General features: G+C 40.1%; 1 protein-coding gene across 1 annotated transcript in view; it reads right to left on the bottom strand.

Annotated features, from left to right (window-relative positions):
- Positions 1-716: 716 nt before the first annotated feature.
- Positions 717-15329, bottom strand: part of spon1b (spondin 1b) — a 134569-nt gene continuing 119956 nt past the window's right edge. Inside the window, exons 12-16 of the mRNA XM_085464736.1 lie at positions 10775-10945; positions 8937-9104; positions 8633-8791; positions 3969-4166; positions 717-3247 (exon numbers count right to left, since the gene is read on the bottom strand). Of these exons, the coding sequence (XP_085320862.1) occupies positions 3093-3247; positions 3969-4166; positions 8633-8791; positions 8937-9104; positions 10775-10945 (851 nt within the window). The 3' untranslated portion in view covers positions 717-3092. The remainder of the gene's footprint in view (positions 3248-3968; positions 4167-8632; positions 8792-8936; positions 9105-10774; positions 10946-15329) is intronic.

Here is a 15329-nt window from a genome sequence, read left to right as displayed (position 1 = left end):
AAGTTTGAGGTGTTGACAACATCTTCTCCAGGCCAGTCAGTCCAATTGAGCATCTATGGGATGTGCTGGAAAAAACAAGTCAGATTCATAATGGCCCCAGAATTTCCACAACTTTGTTGGAAATATCTTGGTGCCAGATACCACAGCACACCTTCAGGGGTCTAAAGAAGTCCAGGGCTCCACAGGCTGGAAATGTTTTGGCAGCAAAAGAGGAATTAGCACAATATTAGGCAGATGGTCATAATGTTATGCCTCATGGATGCAATAACTACTTTTATTATTGCTATTTATTTATATAACTTTTAACATTATTTAACATTAAACAGCAGTATGATAACTAATATCCACTTACCAGTAGTATTGTTAAAATATGTCATTTTCTTATCATGAATTAAAAGAATAATAAATTGGTGTTTTGCAATGTTTCACTACTGATCAGCAAGTTTGTTCTCATCCTTAAGGCATTTAAATACAGCAAATATAGTTTAAGTTAGATCAATTTTGTAGTATTGTAGTCATCACTTAGCACTTTATACAAGACCTAATATTAGTTATCAAGGAACTATTTATTAGCGGTGGTTATTATAAAGTTGTATGTGTTTCTTTTTTTATTTGAAGGACAATATTGCATCTTCACTTGTCACCTTGCTGTCATTGTTGGTTCTTACACAACATGCTGAAGGAAGAGCTTCATTAGTGCAATGACACCATGACTCTCACATTTACCATTTTTTTTATTGTAAAGGTGGTTTCTTACAAAAGAGTCACATGGTACAGACATAAAGAAACAAAAGAAAGAGCCCTGTAAATAAAAGAAAGTGACTTCAGAGAAAACATCTACAGAAAACACACCTTTGTGTTGACATTCTTATAAAAAAAATGCAACAAAATCTGCTAAGTAATGCAAAAAAATAAAAATAAAAAATCCCCAAAAGATTTTACAGATCGATTTTATCTTCACAAAGCGCAGTAAAAACAATACATTGGAAAAATGTGTTGTAACCAAGGTCCCAGTAACAGTCTGCTGTACATTGATCTATCCTACAGGTTTGAATACTGTAGAAACTTCTATATCCTCTACAGTACATATGCCTTTTACAGCCAGCAGATGTGTAAGATGTCTAAGACACTTCTAAGGCTCCGTCTGAACAAAGCAGATACAGTCATTTCGCTAGTGTTTTACGACCACAACTACAGCTGATAAAGCGTGATGTCCAAATAAAACATAATCACCTCTGAACATGCTAAAATAAACTCTTCTGACAGAATGAGAGCTATCGCAGGCTTGATGCTACATCAGCTGAAATGACAGATAAACAGCAGTACAGTATATAAAGACTCATTTTAACAGTATAAAACATCTCCACTGAAATGGTCTGTTCATAAGGAAAGTGGTTTTTAGTAATTACATAGCAGTGTCATTTATATGCGTTGGTTAGATAGTGAATGTACGTATATCCTCAGATTTTTAGAGACTTCTGTGTTACCATCTATGTCTTGCAAAAAAAAAGAAGAAGAAGATTTTCACAGTTAGTTTGCAGTCAATTATTCAATCCGTGGGATTTTTTTCTCACTAGAACCGAAGCTCATTTTTAAAGCAGTGGGTAATACATCCTAAAAATGTTTCTGTTTCCATTATCTGACGTTAAGTTTATTTCATACAACAATAACACTGGAGTAGCACATTAACATTTTGAGAAACAGGCTTCTTTTACACTGATCCAATTGTGTTGGATGTATAAACTCATCCTCTGATGTTTGTGAGAACCAACTTAGTTTGTTTAGCCTGAAGTCTGAAAGCAAGGGGAAGACTTATCCTGGCTCTGCAATGCAATTGCTGTTTCACTGTCACCCTTACAGTGACTGCACATGTCCAAAAAATAGCCCTTCACAGAGCCCAGTGGAAACTGGTGTGCACTAAACATTTTACATAATGAGTGATGTGTCATTGAACTAGACACACTAGAAGATGGATTTTGTGCTTTTTGAACAGAGCCACTCAGTGCGTTTTCTCATTGTCTTTTATGTAGTTTTCATTTTCCCTCAGCCAACCAGGTAGAAGTTGCATCCTTTTACCACACAAACTAAGAGTAATAATTAAACATGGCATTACTCCAGACAGATCACAACTTCACACTCGGTCACAATCCCGGCTGATTCCCTTCTACACATTCATCCATCCAGCTTCTCCACTGTCACTACAAGCTGCTTTGCAACTGCCTTCCACCCTGCTCCTCCTGTTACCATGTGTCTGACCTTATAGTACAGATGTACTTAATATTCTTTTGAGTATAATAGCTCTCACTGAACTAATATTTTTCCTGTGCAAGAAATCTTAATATTACAGTAGCACTGGATGAAACACTAAATCAAAGTAAAGTAGTATCACAGAATTAATGGCATTTAATGGTCAGATTAAAGTTGTCTGGTAGTGTTATAGGAGGCATCTTAATAGGGACAAAGCAGGTTAACATATTTCCAATACAGAGCGTGTAATCCACTTAGCTAATGCTAATTTTAAATTCTCCCCAGTAGAGCCTTTACATAAACAGTACATTAAAAGTATCCAGCTTTCATTAAAATGCTCAGCTCCTGATTTTTAGTAGCTAAATCAATGTTTTGTAGGTGCTGCAGAGGACAGGGAGATATTGGTGAAAATACACAGAAAATACTTTCCTACTAGGAGTAAACAAAACCCAACTAAAAAGTTAAAGTTTGTTGCAAAATATGTATTAGGTTACTTTAGCGTCAGGTTTCTTTCTTCTTCTTTTTTTTTTGCAGGACACAGGCTTTCTCTCTAATACTTCCACTATGCTCTAAAAGGAAAATAAATCAACCCAGCTAACTAAATGTCCACAAAATCGTCACTAAAACAGCATGTCATTATGTCTTATTCTTCTTATTCCTTCCCTTTCTTAAATCCTTACTTAAATCCTCCGATTTTTCCAATAATAACCCATAATAATCCTGTACGTCTCCTCCCAGCTACATAAAAAAAATCAATCTCTGTCACCACTGTTTTTAATGAATTCTGATTTTCATGTTTAATCCACTGCACACCTCCCTGCCTCTCTGTAGCTTAGCAGTGCCCCCTAGCATTCCCGAGCGTTACAGGCACGGATCTCCTTCCTGTCCTTACAGCCTTTGGACTTTGTTCTTTTCTTTGCCACCCTGAAACGCTCCTGGATCCCTCCCCCGCACGGTTTGGTGCACTCTGTCCAGCTAGACCACGGCTGCATCCTGCAACCTGATGGAATAAAACAGACTCTTAGTTAATAGAAAAAATTACAAGGAAAAGCAAAATATCCCGAAATTGCATGAACTTAAACATTTGTTCATTATTTCTCTTATACAGAGGCTTCGATCTCAGAAGGAGAGACAAATCCCTTCGGTTGCGTCAGGAAGGGCATCTCGTGTTTTTTAAGAGCAAAAAGAATGATCGGCCAAATCAAAACATGTGGAGCTATCTACTTTAACAGTCTCTTGTGAATAAGGGAGCAGCTGAAAGTAGCTTCACTGAACATCTCTGCTCTGTGTATTCTCATGCTTGTCTGCACTCTTGCTCGACCCTTTGCATCGACTATCTTCTGTTGTGGACATGGATGCTAAAGACTTAATGTCTGTGCGTCACATTTGTTAATGTGGTATATTTACATATTCTATATTTCTATCAGGAAACCACTTTAGTTAAAACAGGTCACAAAATCAAACTCAGGCGATGTCATCGCGAGCCAATGTAACCTCATGGATCTGTTGATACGGTTACTCACGTCTAACTAGCTAGGTCCCACATGGAGCCATGCCACCAAAAACAAACAGCTGCAGATGGACATATCAGGGTTTGTCTAGTATCTCAGTCCTGACTTAAATTGCTTTGCTGGATTAAAACAACTAACCATCAAAAACATCGGCTCGTTAAAATGTCTAAATGCTACATGAAGCAGTTTCAACAGACTACCACGACCAACCTGGCACCTCTTCCTCCTTAATCGGTTTTCGCCGACACTTCCGGAGCTTGCACTTCTTCCTCTGGATGGTCTCAGGACAATAGCTGCCTCCAAACTGTGGCTCCACTTTGATCATACGGGTCCGAATGGTGTGTCCTTTACCACAGGTCTTGTTGCACTCTGACCACTCTGTCCACTCTGAGACCATGCAGTCGACAGCTAGATAGATGGAAGGAAAAAAGGAAGAGAAGAGGAAAAGGTAAACATGGAGGGAAAGACAGGAATAAAGGCACAAAATTTAAAAAGAGCTACTCCAGGATTGGTGAGCTCACTTGACCTTATTATCTTCTCCCTGGCGTTTACTTAGTGTGCTTTTGTCTTGACTTTGTCGGTTCATTGTTACATAGCCCTTAAATATTATTATTATACCATTTTTCTATTTCTATATCCATTTCTTTCTTGGTTTTTGCTTGGATCCTGATTCAGTGCTGTCACCAGCATGACACCATGAGTGCTGATGAACATTTACAGTTACAGCCCAGAACAAAGAGTCTGGAAAAAAGAGAGTGTTGCACACCATGCTAACTGCGGACTGCGGACTATAACGGACTATAAACGACCAGCTTCTTCAATGATGAATGCAGATGCTTCACTGGCTGATGAGCTGAACACCAGCTAGCACCAGTGTTCACGGAGATCTTCAACCTCTCCCTGGCCCAAGCTGTGGTTCCCACGTGCTTCAAACAGTCCATTATTGTTCCTGTTCCAAAGAAACAACAGCCCGCTTGCCACAATGACTACCGTCCAGTAGCACTGACTTCAGTTGTAATGAAGTGTTTTGAAAGACTGATGAGAGATCACATCACTTCTTCACTTCCTCCCACCATCGACTCACTTCAGTTTGCTTACCGGACTAATCGTTCCACAGACGATGCCATATCTCACCTGCTCCACACATCCCTGAGTCACCTGGACACTGGCAGAGGGAGTTATGTTAGGATGCTGTTCGTGGACTACAGTTCAGCATTCAACACAATAATTCCCTCTAAGCTTTTCACCAAGTTGACGGATCTAGGACTCAGCTCATCACTGTGTCAGTGGATCCTCAACTTCCTCACAGACAGACCCCAATCAGTGAGGGTGGGAAAACAAGTCTCCCCCTCCATCTCACTCAGCACTGGAGTGCCTCAGGGCTGTGTTTTAAGCCCCCTGCTGTACTCACTGTACACTTATGACTGTGTAGCCACATCCGACACCACCTCCATTGTCAAGTTTGCTGACGACACTGCTGTTGTGGGCCTGATCTCCGACAACATCGAGACGGCCTACCTGGAGGAGATTAGGAACCTGGAGACCTGGTGCCAGGAGAATAACCTCTTCCTAAACATCAGCAAGACTAAGGAGCTGATCGTGGACTTCACTACAAAGCAGGCGAGGAATTACAAACCCCTCATCATCAGTGGCACGCCAGTGGAGAGAGTGGACAGTTTCCGATACCTGGGTGTCCACATCACTCAGGACCTGTCATGGTCCTGTCACATCAACACCCTGGTTAAGAAAGCCCGTCAGCGTCTCTTCTTCCTCAGAAGACTTAGAGACTTCCATCTGCCACTGAAGGTGCTCAAGAACTTCTACTCCTGCACCATCGAGAGCGTCCTGACGGCAAACATCTGCACCTGGTTTGGGAACAGCACCAAGCAGGACAGACGAGATCTGCAAAGAGTGGTGCGCTCAGCCGAATGCATCATTCAATCAGAGCTCCCTGACCTGCTGTCCATCTACACCAAGCGGTGCAAGTCCAAAGCTAGGAAGATTATGATGGACCTCTCCCATCCCAACAATGGACTCTTCTCACTGTTGAGGTCTGGGAAGCGCTTCCGCTCCCTTAAGGCCAAAACAGAGAGAATGAGGAGGAGCTTCTTCCCCCAGGCTATTCGGGCCCTGAACCAGGTGTAGGACTGGACTCTCCCACACACGTCACCACACGCACCACCACACATTTCCTATAATCCTATAATTCCTATAATTTATAATCTTTATAATCTCTTCTGCTATTTGCACATTCTTTACTGTAAATTCCTAAGTTAATTTGTAAATTCTGTAGTAAACTGTAAATTGTAAATATTGTAAAACTTTTCTTCTGTCATTTAATGGTCGGGCATTGTACAGCTACAAGCATTTCACCCCCATGTCATACTGTGTATGGTTGTGTGTGTGTGACAAATAAAATTTGAATTTGAAATTTGATAACTAAGGCTACGTTCACACTGCAGGCGAAAGCGCATCAAATCCGATTTGTTTGACCCTATGCGACCCATATCTGATCATGGTATGACAGTGTGAACGGCGCAAATCCGATATTTTCAAATCCGATCTGGGTCACTTTCGTATGTGGTACTGAATCCGATACATATCCGATGTTTTAGAAAGCGACTGCTGTTTGAACGGTCATGTCGCATTAAATCTGTCTTTTACGTCACAAGACAGACGCCAATTATCAGCACCGGAGAAGCGCCCAAGAAGACATCGCGAACGCTTCCTGGCCATCCCGTGTAGATGTCAGTGAAACTGTTGGGAAGACAACGTTGGAGAAACGTGATAACTTTATTTGTACTGTATAATCTGCAGATTCTGACAGAAATCTGCAACTATCCTTTGAAGCACCGCTCCTCTAAAACAGCAATAAGGATAATTATTAGGTTATTTACATTATTATGTAAATAACAAAATAACTTAAAGCAAAAATTGGGAAACGTAAAGTCGGAAGTCTTTATATTAACGGCCATCAGTCAAACAATACTGTTTGCTCTGGGTCTAAACAGAGCGCGTTGTGTGTGAAGTCTTCTTTTGCGCATGCGGGCCGCTTTGAGCGTTCACACTAGAGCGCATTTGCTGTCGCATTTTATTTGTAGTGTGAACGAGCAGACAAAAAAATCGGATTTGATCAAAAAATCGGAATTGAGCATTAAGACCTATAGTGTGAACGTAGCCTAAGACTTAACTTTTGTGTCTGTCTGGATGTACATGCAACTAGTGTATTCACATTAAACAGATCAACTCCTAATGAGCACGGCAGCTGCTCACTTTTATACCAAAATTATAAAGTTAATGCAGATAAAAGATTTCTAAAAGCCAGCAGTGCATGCTATATCGTGATTGGAAATGACCAATCCAATATGGTGTTCAGTCATGTTTTTGTCACACTATAGTGCTACTAGTCACATGTGGCATGTGGTCAATTTAGGTGAATGGGCTGAATTCATTTCATGCAAAGTTGCTACATCTTCAACACGACAAAACGGTTTGTGACTAATTTATCATACCAAAAATTTTTGCTGTGCTCAAAGGCAAGTGATTACTATTGTCAATTCTCTGCCAGTCCCCTGCTCTGCAAGTTTCAGCTCTTAAGCAATGACATATGACTCCACATAGTCCCCAAGTCTGAGAAAAAGTGATGGGGGCATGTTAAATAATTACTGAAATACACTGTAGGCAAGGAGAATAAATCTTACTCTTTGGCTATGAAGATGGGAATGACTCTGTGCTGTGTGTGATTTATGTCTAGTAAGTGTGGCAGCGCCACTGTTTTAGTCCTGGAGGAAATCACTGACACCCTGATTAACTAGCCCCTTCTATAGTCAAACAAGAAAAGAAAAGAAAAAAAACGTTTTAACACCTTTCTTAGTAATATCATTAAAGCCTGACCAAAATGTGACTTTTGAGGTTGATACCTCAGGGGGTAGGTTTTGTTTGAGCATTAGGAGGGGCACAGATGAAGTCCAGGGTCCTATCTGAGGAAATATGGAGGATGAGACTCTTATTTCCTGCATTCTTAGGGATCTTTGTAGAAAGGACACCATTATTACATATCAGCTGAAGTTGTAGTTGAAATGAAAACACAAAAAAATCAGGAATCAGTTCACAGTTTATCATATTGGGATCTCTTTTGCCTTAACTCCTTCTGGCATAGATTCGGTGAGCTCATCAGAACATCCAGTCTTCTATTGTCCACTTTTGGTGAGTCTGTGCAAAATAGCCTCAGTTTGTTAATATTAGCTGACAGGAGTGGCATTCGATGTGGTCTTTTGTAGCCTATTTGCTTTAAAGTTCAATGTGCTGCGAGTTTAGAGATGCTCTTCTGCATCCCATGGTTGTAACAAGTGGCTATTTTGAATTACTGTTGCCTTCCTATCAGCTTAAAGCATTCTCGCCTTTCTCTTCTCACAGAGAAATGCTGCTCATCGGATATTTGGATCTCTTTTTCCCACTATTATTTGCAAACCGTAGAGATAGTTACGTGGGAAAAACCTGGTAGATCAGCAGTTTCTGAAATATAAAGTCACTTAAAGCAATGTTAGTCACCGTTTTAATGGTCAGTTTGAATTTCAGCAGGTTATCTTGACCACCTCCAAATTTCCAAATGCATTGAGCTGATGTGATCAGATATTAGCATTAATAGGTAACTAGTTACTATATTAATATACTCTGGCTTTCTGTATTACTTTCAAATATTTAGTCTCCACTTTTCTCATGTAATCCTGTTCAGTTAATGCAAACAGGGATCGTTTAATCTTCAGCGCTCTTTTGTGTTTGACTGGTTTTAGATGTGAGAGTGTGAGCTGTACCCGGTATCTACCTAAGAAGAAGAAGAAGAAGAAGAACAACAACAACAAAAGAGCACTTACGACACTCAGGAAGCATGCACTTCTCTGTCTGCTCCAGCTCTTCAGTGCACTCTGCAGGATCAGACTTCAGCATCCTCTGCCGTGTTCGGATCCCCCGTCCACATGTGACACTACACTCACTCCACTCCGACCAAGGCGACAGCATGCAGGGGATGGTATCTGGTTTAAGTGATACACACACGTAATTATAGTATTTGCTCATTCATTACAGTCAGCTAAAATAAAATGCAAATGAAGTGCTAATATACCAACAAATGCTCATGCAAAAAAACAACATATGACAAAACAGCAACTGTTGACTCACGGCATTCTGGCATCATGCATTTCTCCACTTCAGCTACCTCGGTCTTACACATGGATCCATCTATAGGGGGCATCTTTACCATACGCTCCCTTCTTCTCATGCCTATCCCGCAGGTGACGCTGCAGGGATCCCACTCCCCCCACTCAGTCACCACGCAGCTGCTGGGTGCTGTTGGAAGGACAGAATACAAAAACCATCTCCATCCATCAGTTTCAGCTCAAAATTGAACATTTACGGCAAAAATGTATCGTTAGTTCACTTTCAGTTAATATATGTTAGTATTTTAAGCACAGTGGAATAACTACTGTGCAAATTTGACCGACCGATCAATAATAGAGGACAAGTAGGAGAAAAAACACTCTTTTTGCCTTTAAAAAAACCTAAAAAAAAAGCCATCACTGTGATGTAAATACGATGGTTTCTACTCTGTATTTTTATAAAGAGCTTATAGATCTGCCTCTCCTTCAGTTTCCACTTAATTCTGACCATTAATAAGAAAAACTCCTTGCTCCTTTAATATGCAAATGTACTCAAGAGATAAAACAGGCTACTCTCCAAATTTACAAATACAGAGCACATGTTTTATACAAGACAGATAACCTTCCCCATCATTCACTTAGTGAATACCAGGAACAAAGCTAGAAGTCTGACGACCTTGAATAGCCATATCTGCTCAGCGTGTCTCTCATGAATTCAATAAAAACATCTCAAACAAAGATGATCACAACTAGTGCAATATCGACTCCTATCAAACTACAAAGAAGCAACAGACACTACGGCAATGAAGCCACTGGCATGGACAGTGTAACAAGACTCAGGCACAAAAGGCATCCATGTGGGTCAGTTAGCTCATAACCTCTGTTGCTATTACTGTTTATCAAGTTACACACTCTTCAGCCACACTACAGGGGGAATTATAAAAAGCTTCCTCTGTCTGTTGATCTCAGAGATCTGAGCCAGTCAGACTCCTCCTAGACTACAAAACACATCATTTTTACTTTTTACTACTTCTAAAACCTGTTTTTATGTAAAAATGTAAGTGACTTTACTTATGTTATTACATTTGTAACCCAAAGTGAGAGTTGGAGAACATTTCTTGGTGTGTAAAGTAGGTGTAATGCAACCACTGACATCCCCCAGGTGATCTGGAGGTGTTGGTGAGGAGAGGGAGTCTGGCATCTCTGCTTAGAACGCTGCCCCATGACCTAGTCCTGGATTTGCAGTAGATAATGGATGGATAGATGGACAGATGGATGTTTGCAGAAAGTGCACTGCATTAAGAGAAGTCCAGTCCCCCCACTCTGTTTCAAAATGGATATCAGAAATGGCTGCCTGAATGCCCTCAGAGAAAAATCACATATATCCTACCCAACAGATACGATCTGGCAACCTTATATCGGCTCTATAGGAACAACTTCCTTATCAGCTACACACATTTTCTGGCACCAGTGCATGTTAATGCTAACATCCAGATAAAATTGCTGAAGTAACTTCGCTGCTACTTTCATGTTTTTATTAGGAGCATAAATACATGTGTTCTAAACTATGTTACGGCCATGAAATACACCTTATTCACCAATTAAATGTGCATTATTTATTTCATTTATGTCATTATTTTTTCACTTTGTTCTTTTATGCTTCTTTGACAACGTTTTTTCTTTTTTTGGTTGGACTATTTTGCATATTAAACACGGTGAAATTAGATGCTCTAATTTAAAGACGACAGGCTACATTAAACTCTGTGCGAAAAAGAAATGTAGCAGCTGGCTCAAATTAAAGGCATTGTTAATTTGGTTGGTTGGGTCAATCTGTTCATACGGGAGAAAAAACAGACTCACAGCATTCATCGTTGACAACACACTTCTCTGTCTCCTCAGTGTTGAGCTGGCAGAGCGAGCCGTCCTCGGGATACTGTTTGACATATCGCTCTCGAGACCTCATCCCCATCCCGCAGGACACGCTGCAGGCCGACCAGCTGATCCACTCTGACATCATGCACGTCGAGGGCTCTGTCCAGCAGGAAGAGAAAGCAGATGACCACCAACTTGTTTTTCTTACTGAGTAAACACCAGCATTTGTAATTGAGCAAAATTCAGTGTTGTAATTTGTGCGCAGTGTATGCAGTATAAAAGTAACACTCTGGAAGTCTGTTTCCACAAGACGTCATAAAACATACACTGTCGCCAAAATACTTTTCCTTGTGAACATTCCTTGTTTCAAAAGCGACATGGAGAGGTTAAAGGTCAGATTTTTGGAAATCAGTTTTTTAAATTTTAAAGAGAGTCCTTATTTAAATCTGCTGACTTACAAGTGGCAGCCATGAAAACAAAAAGCCACCATGCTGTCCTGTGCCTGTATGACAGTGAGGTAGCTGATATCAGCCGCTGCAAAGCACAGCTGGTTACTGGAATGAGATCAACGGAGCCTAAAAGCTAAATTATCTGTATATTAACACTAAAACAATAACAAGCAGCTCACCTTACCCACCTTTGGGGAAATGGAAAAACCTATTGATTGAAAACTTACAAACATACATGGAAATACTGTATATAAGGCAAAACCAGAGTTTGTATAATTCTAATAAGTTTAGTCAGTATCTGATATGAGTGCCTTTATTCTTTGTCACAGCCTGAATTCTCTTAGACAAGCTTTTGTGTAATTTCTTTTTAAGTTCAGGAATAGCTCTCCTAAATTTTACACAAATCACTGCATTTCATTTTTTCAGAAGATGCTTTTGAAATGTCAGCTTCTTTAGATGTTTTACATTTTATCCTAGAAGATTTAAACCATTGCGGAAAAAAGACTCAAAAATTCCCAACATTTGCATGCAAAGAAAAGTAATTTCAATAGGAAACGTGTTTTATTGTCCCACCTGTGCCTTCTGCAGAAGCAGCCTTTCTGCTGCTAAAACCCAGTATTGGAATGGGACCTTCAGATCTTCAGTCTAGCACTCTCCCAAGTGAGCTATTTCAGCTTCACTATCTCAGTCAAGAGGTCCTCATCAAAAAGAATCCATACAGGAGCACTTGAGTCACAGGATTCTCTCTCTACACACCAAACCAGAATCCCCCCACAGCTGCTTAGGTTTCAGACTGTTCAGTCATCTCAGAGTTGAAAGTGTCACTTTTAAAAAAGCCCTTCCTCGGACACTGCCTTAACTCTCTTTTAATAAGGCGAGTTGCCTGAGGGACAGTCTTATTCACAGCAGGGGCCTTCAGGGAGTGGAAGTCAATATGTATGACCTCGCTGTGTATCAGCTGAAAAGTGAACTGCAGCTTCTCGAACTTAACAAGGTTCCACTCTGGTATATTTTATCACTATTAGCCAGAATGGTGCTTCGCGATCTCCCTGTTCTTCACTTACAGAGAGACGCTGTATGAGCCATCTTGTTCCAACACCTCTTCTGAGAATAGCGACTAAGACAGTGAATCAAAAGTGACAAAAGGGAGTCAGATACAAAGAGATCGTTTTGTAAGAATTTTTTTAAAAGAAGGAGCGAATGAACTTCAAGCAACTTAGCATGGGTTTTTCTTTTTTTCTTCTTTTTGGAAATGTATAAGCCTCCTACCAAACTGAGAATAGTGTTACTTATCAGAGGTGGCCTAATAAAGCAGAGCGAAGTGAATCATTAATAAAAGATACAGGTATTTGAAGCTTGGATGAGGCCTCTAGAGAGCCAAAATATTTCCCAGGAATATTAATCACCCTTGGAGGCGGCCTCTATCCAGCCCCAGCATGAACCCTGCAATTATCCATCTCCCACTGCACACTAACGGAGCGCTAAATGAAAACAAAGGAGAGGCGCTCAGGAACAAAAAGCTATCCATGTTGCTGGCTGGTAATCAATAAGAGGAATAGTGAGGGGTGGAAGTGTGTGCATGTGTGTGTTAGAGGCTTGTTGAGCCTTGAACAGCTGGAGCTTCACTAGTTTGAGGCCTTGTAGACATCCTGGGAGCAAAAGAAGAAGAGCGAGGAGGTGGGTGGGGAGCAGACAGGCGCTGACTTTACTGCCTCCCAGTATTTGTTCCAAACTGACAACTTCACCGAAAAACGGGTAAAAGCAAACTTCCGAGGTTTTCTGCTCGTTTGTGTGCTTGCTGTCATTTTTTTTAAGCAAAGGTCCATCAACTCTGACTGAAATCAGACGAAAAAGTTTCTCATTTGGCAAGAAGAAAGAGAAACTGAGAGTAGGAGGAAAGAAATGTGGAAAAAGTTGAAAGTAATTTGATAACCTAGATTAGCGTGAACTGCCAGCTTAGTAAATATGTTTGTGTGTGTGGGCCCTCACTTTGTGTCAGACTGATAATTGGCTTCCCGCACATACACAATCCTCCACTTGCTCTTATTAGCTTTAACATAAGATTGAAAGCACGGTGCTTTGATTTCTTTTAGAGATAAACACAATCAAATCCTGATTTAAGTATCCTGGATGCAGCAGGCCATCCGGCACCAAGACCTGATCCACATAATCTTTTATGTTTGAGTGAAGTAATTAGGGTATCCAGTTACCAGTGTTTACTCTGTGTGATTAGGGATTTCCTGTATTTTGTCACATATTCCCTTGATGAAACTATATAAACATATCTTCAGATATGCGTGGCCTTTTTCTCAAATGGAGCTTTCATAGTAGCTAGCTGGAGATTCACTTTTTAATGACAAAGGTGCCACCTGTTTCCTTCCATAAGCGCACAGTAATCCCTCATAACAATAACCTAAACTGTCACAATGGAATTTAGGTAGAAAATAATTTCACCGGGCTGTGAAATATAACCAAGGGAACAAAATTCAATTGGTTTAAGCCACAATGAACCACCCAGAGTCACTGAGTGCGGTTTGTTTTTGGAATAAGATAAATAGCGAAGCTTTAATCTGCTTATTTCGAGAGTTCACTGATTGCCCCTCTTGTTGATCCGATTTTAATGTCTCAAACTCTAAAAGGATTAGGACACAGGAAATGCAAACTTTTTTTAATGCAATATTACAAAATTGTGTTTTGATTCATTTAGTACAATTTGTGACTGTGACATTCCACGTGTCGTTGCTCTGTTAATTTCTGTAATTATTGTTTGTGTATTATTATATTTTTAACTTCGTCGCTATTAAGTTTAGGTTTAGGTCCACTTGAAACAAGCTGAACATTTCAGTAATGAGACTGAGAGCCAGAGTAGTCAATGTCGTAGCTGTGAAATGATGACTCGGCTTAATGGCAAAGAGAAAAAGCAATGAGCCCAGGTGGTGTAGTGTCCAGGTTTCCTGTAGTGAGGTCTCTGCCCTCTCTTCAGGGGAACACAAATGCATTTCACTTGTGTTTTTTAGGTCAGGACACCTTTACAGAATACAAAAACTTCCTGCTAAAGCTAATCTTTGAATAGTGTGATGAGCTTTTTTAACAGACTGAATTTGAAATTGTGAAGAGAAGAGACTCATTAGTTTGTTGAAGCATTTTTAAAAATGGTTGTTGTCATGTTAGTTATACATTCAGTCACTTACATTACAATTTCTATTCCATCGGACATGAGATTTATTTTTCCAAACCAGCCACGAGAAACCAACTTATCTATCTGGCATTACCATTTTAAGGGGGCACTGATGTGTAACCATGCCAACATACTGGTTTTGCTAAGGTTTGATGATGTGGAGCAGAGTGAGGTAAAAAACAGTTCAGCACTCCCCAGCTTTCCTCTGGGTGCAGAAGACAAGTGAGTGTTGGCTGCTTTGATTATTGCTGTCGTAGAGCACAGGTTGAAAATGCTTAACAATTTAACATCAATGAATATAACTCTGGTTATACAACCTGTGTAAAATGTCAAGAAAACACCTGCTAACTGTTTAACCACAGTTAGAAATTGTTTAACCACAGTTAGCAACAGTTCATTCTTTTCTGATACAGGATTCTAGCTTTTCAACAGCACTGAGTCTTCTTTGTCGTAGTTTTCATTCTGGCTGAAATACACACAGACATCCATGTAAATGATGTCTGGATGGGAGCATATCCTCTAAAACCTGTATATACCTTTCAGCACTGATTGGCAGCTTGACCATCTGCAAAGGCACAATGTGGATGTGCATAAAGCAAAGAAGAAACTGCCTCTCTGAGATGCTCTTTTTACACCCAGTCATGTTACTGACCTGTTGCCAGTTAAGCTAATGAGTTGGTTTTCAGTACCACTTACATTTTCATTTACACTGTTTCCGTATCCCAACTTTGGAGACATGTTGCGGTCATAAAATTCAAAATAAACCAATATATTTTATGACATAAGTAAATGTCTCAGTTTAAATATTTGTTCTTTTGTGAGTACAGTTTGGACTTTAATCGTTGAATTCTTTATAGTTACTTTTTACACAGTGTCCTAACATTTTTGGAATTTTAGTGATTTAGTGATTAATCAG

This window comes from Copadichromis virginalis, linkage group LG7 (genome assembly GCF_057382275.1).
Source record: "Copadichromis virginalis isolate Kocher_CV1m ecotype Utaka linkage group LG7, C_Virginalis_male_GT1.1, whole genome shotgun sequence".
NCBI classification, from domain to species: domain Eukaryota; kingdom Metazoa; phylum Chordata; class Actinopteri; order Cichliformes; family Cichlidae; genus Copadichromis; species Copadichromis virginalis.
The sequence above is the reverse complement of the archived record's forward strand: the minus strand, read 5'-3'. Positions and strand labels throughout refer to the sequence as shown.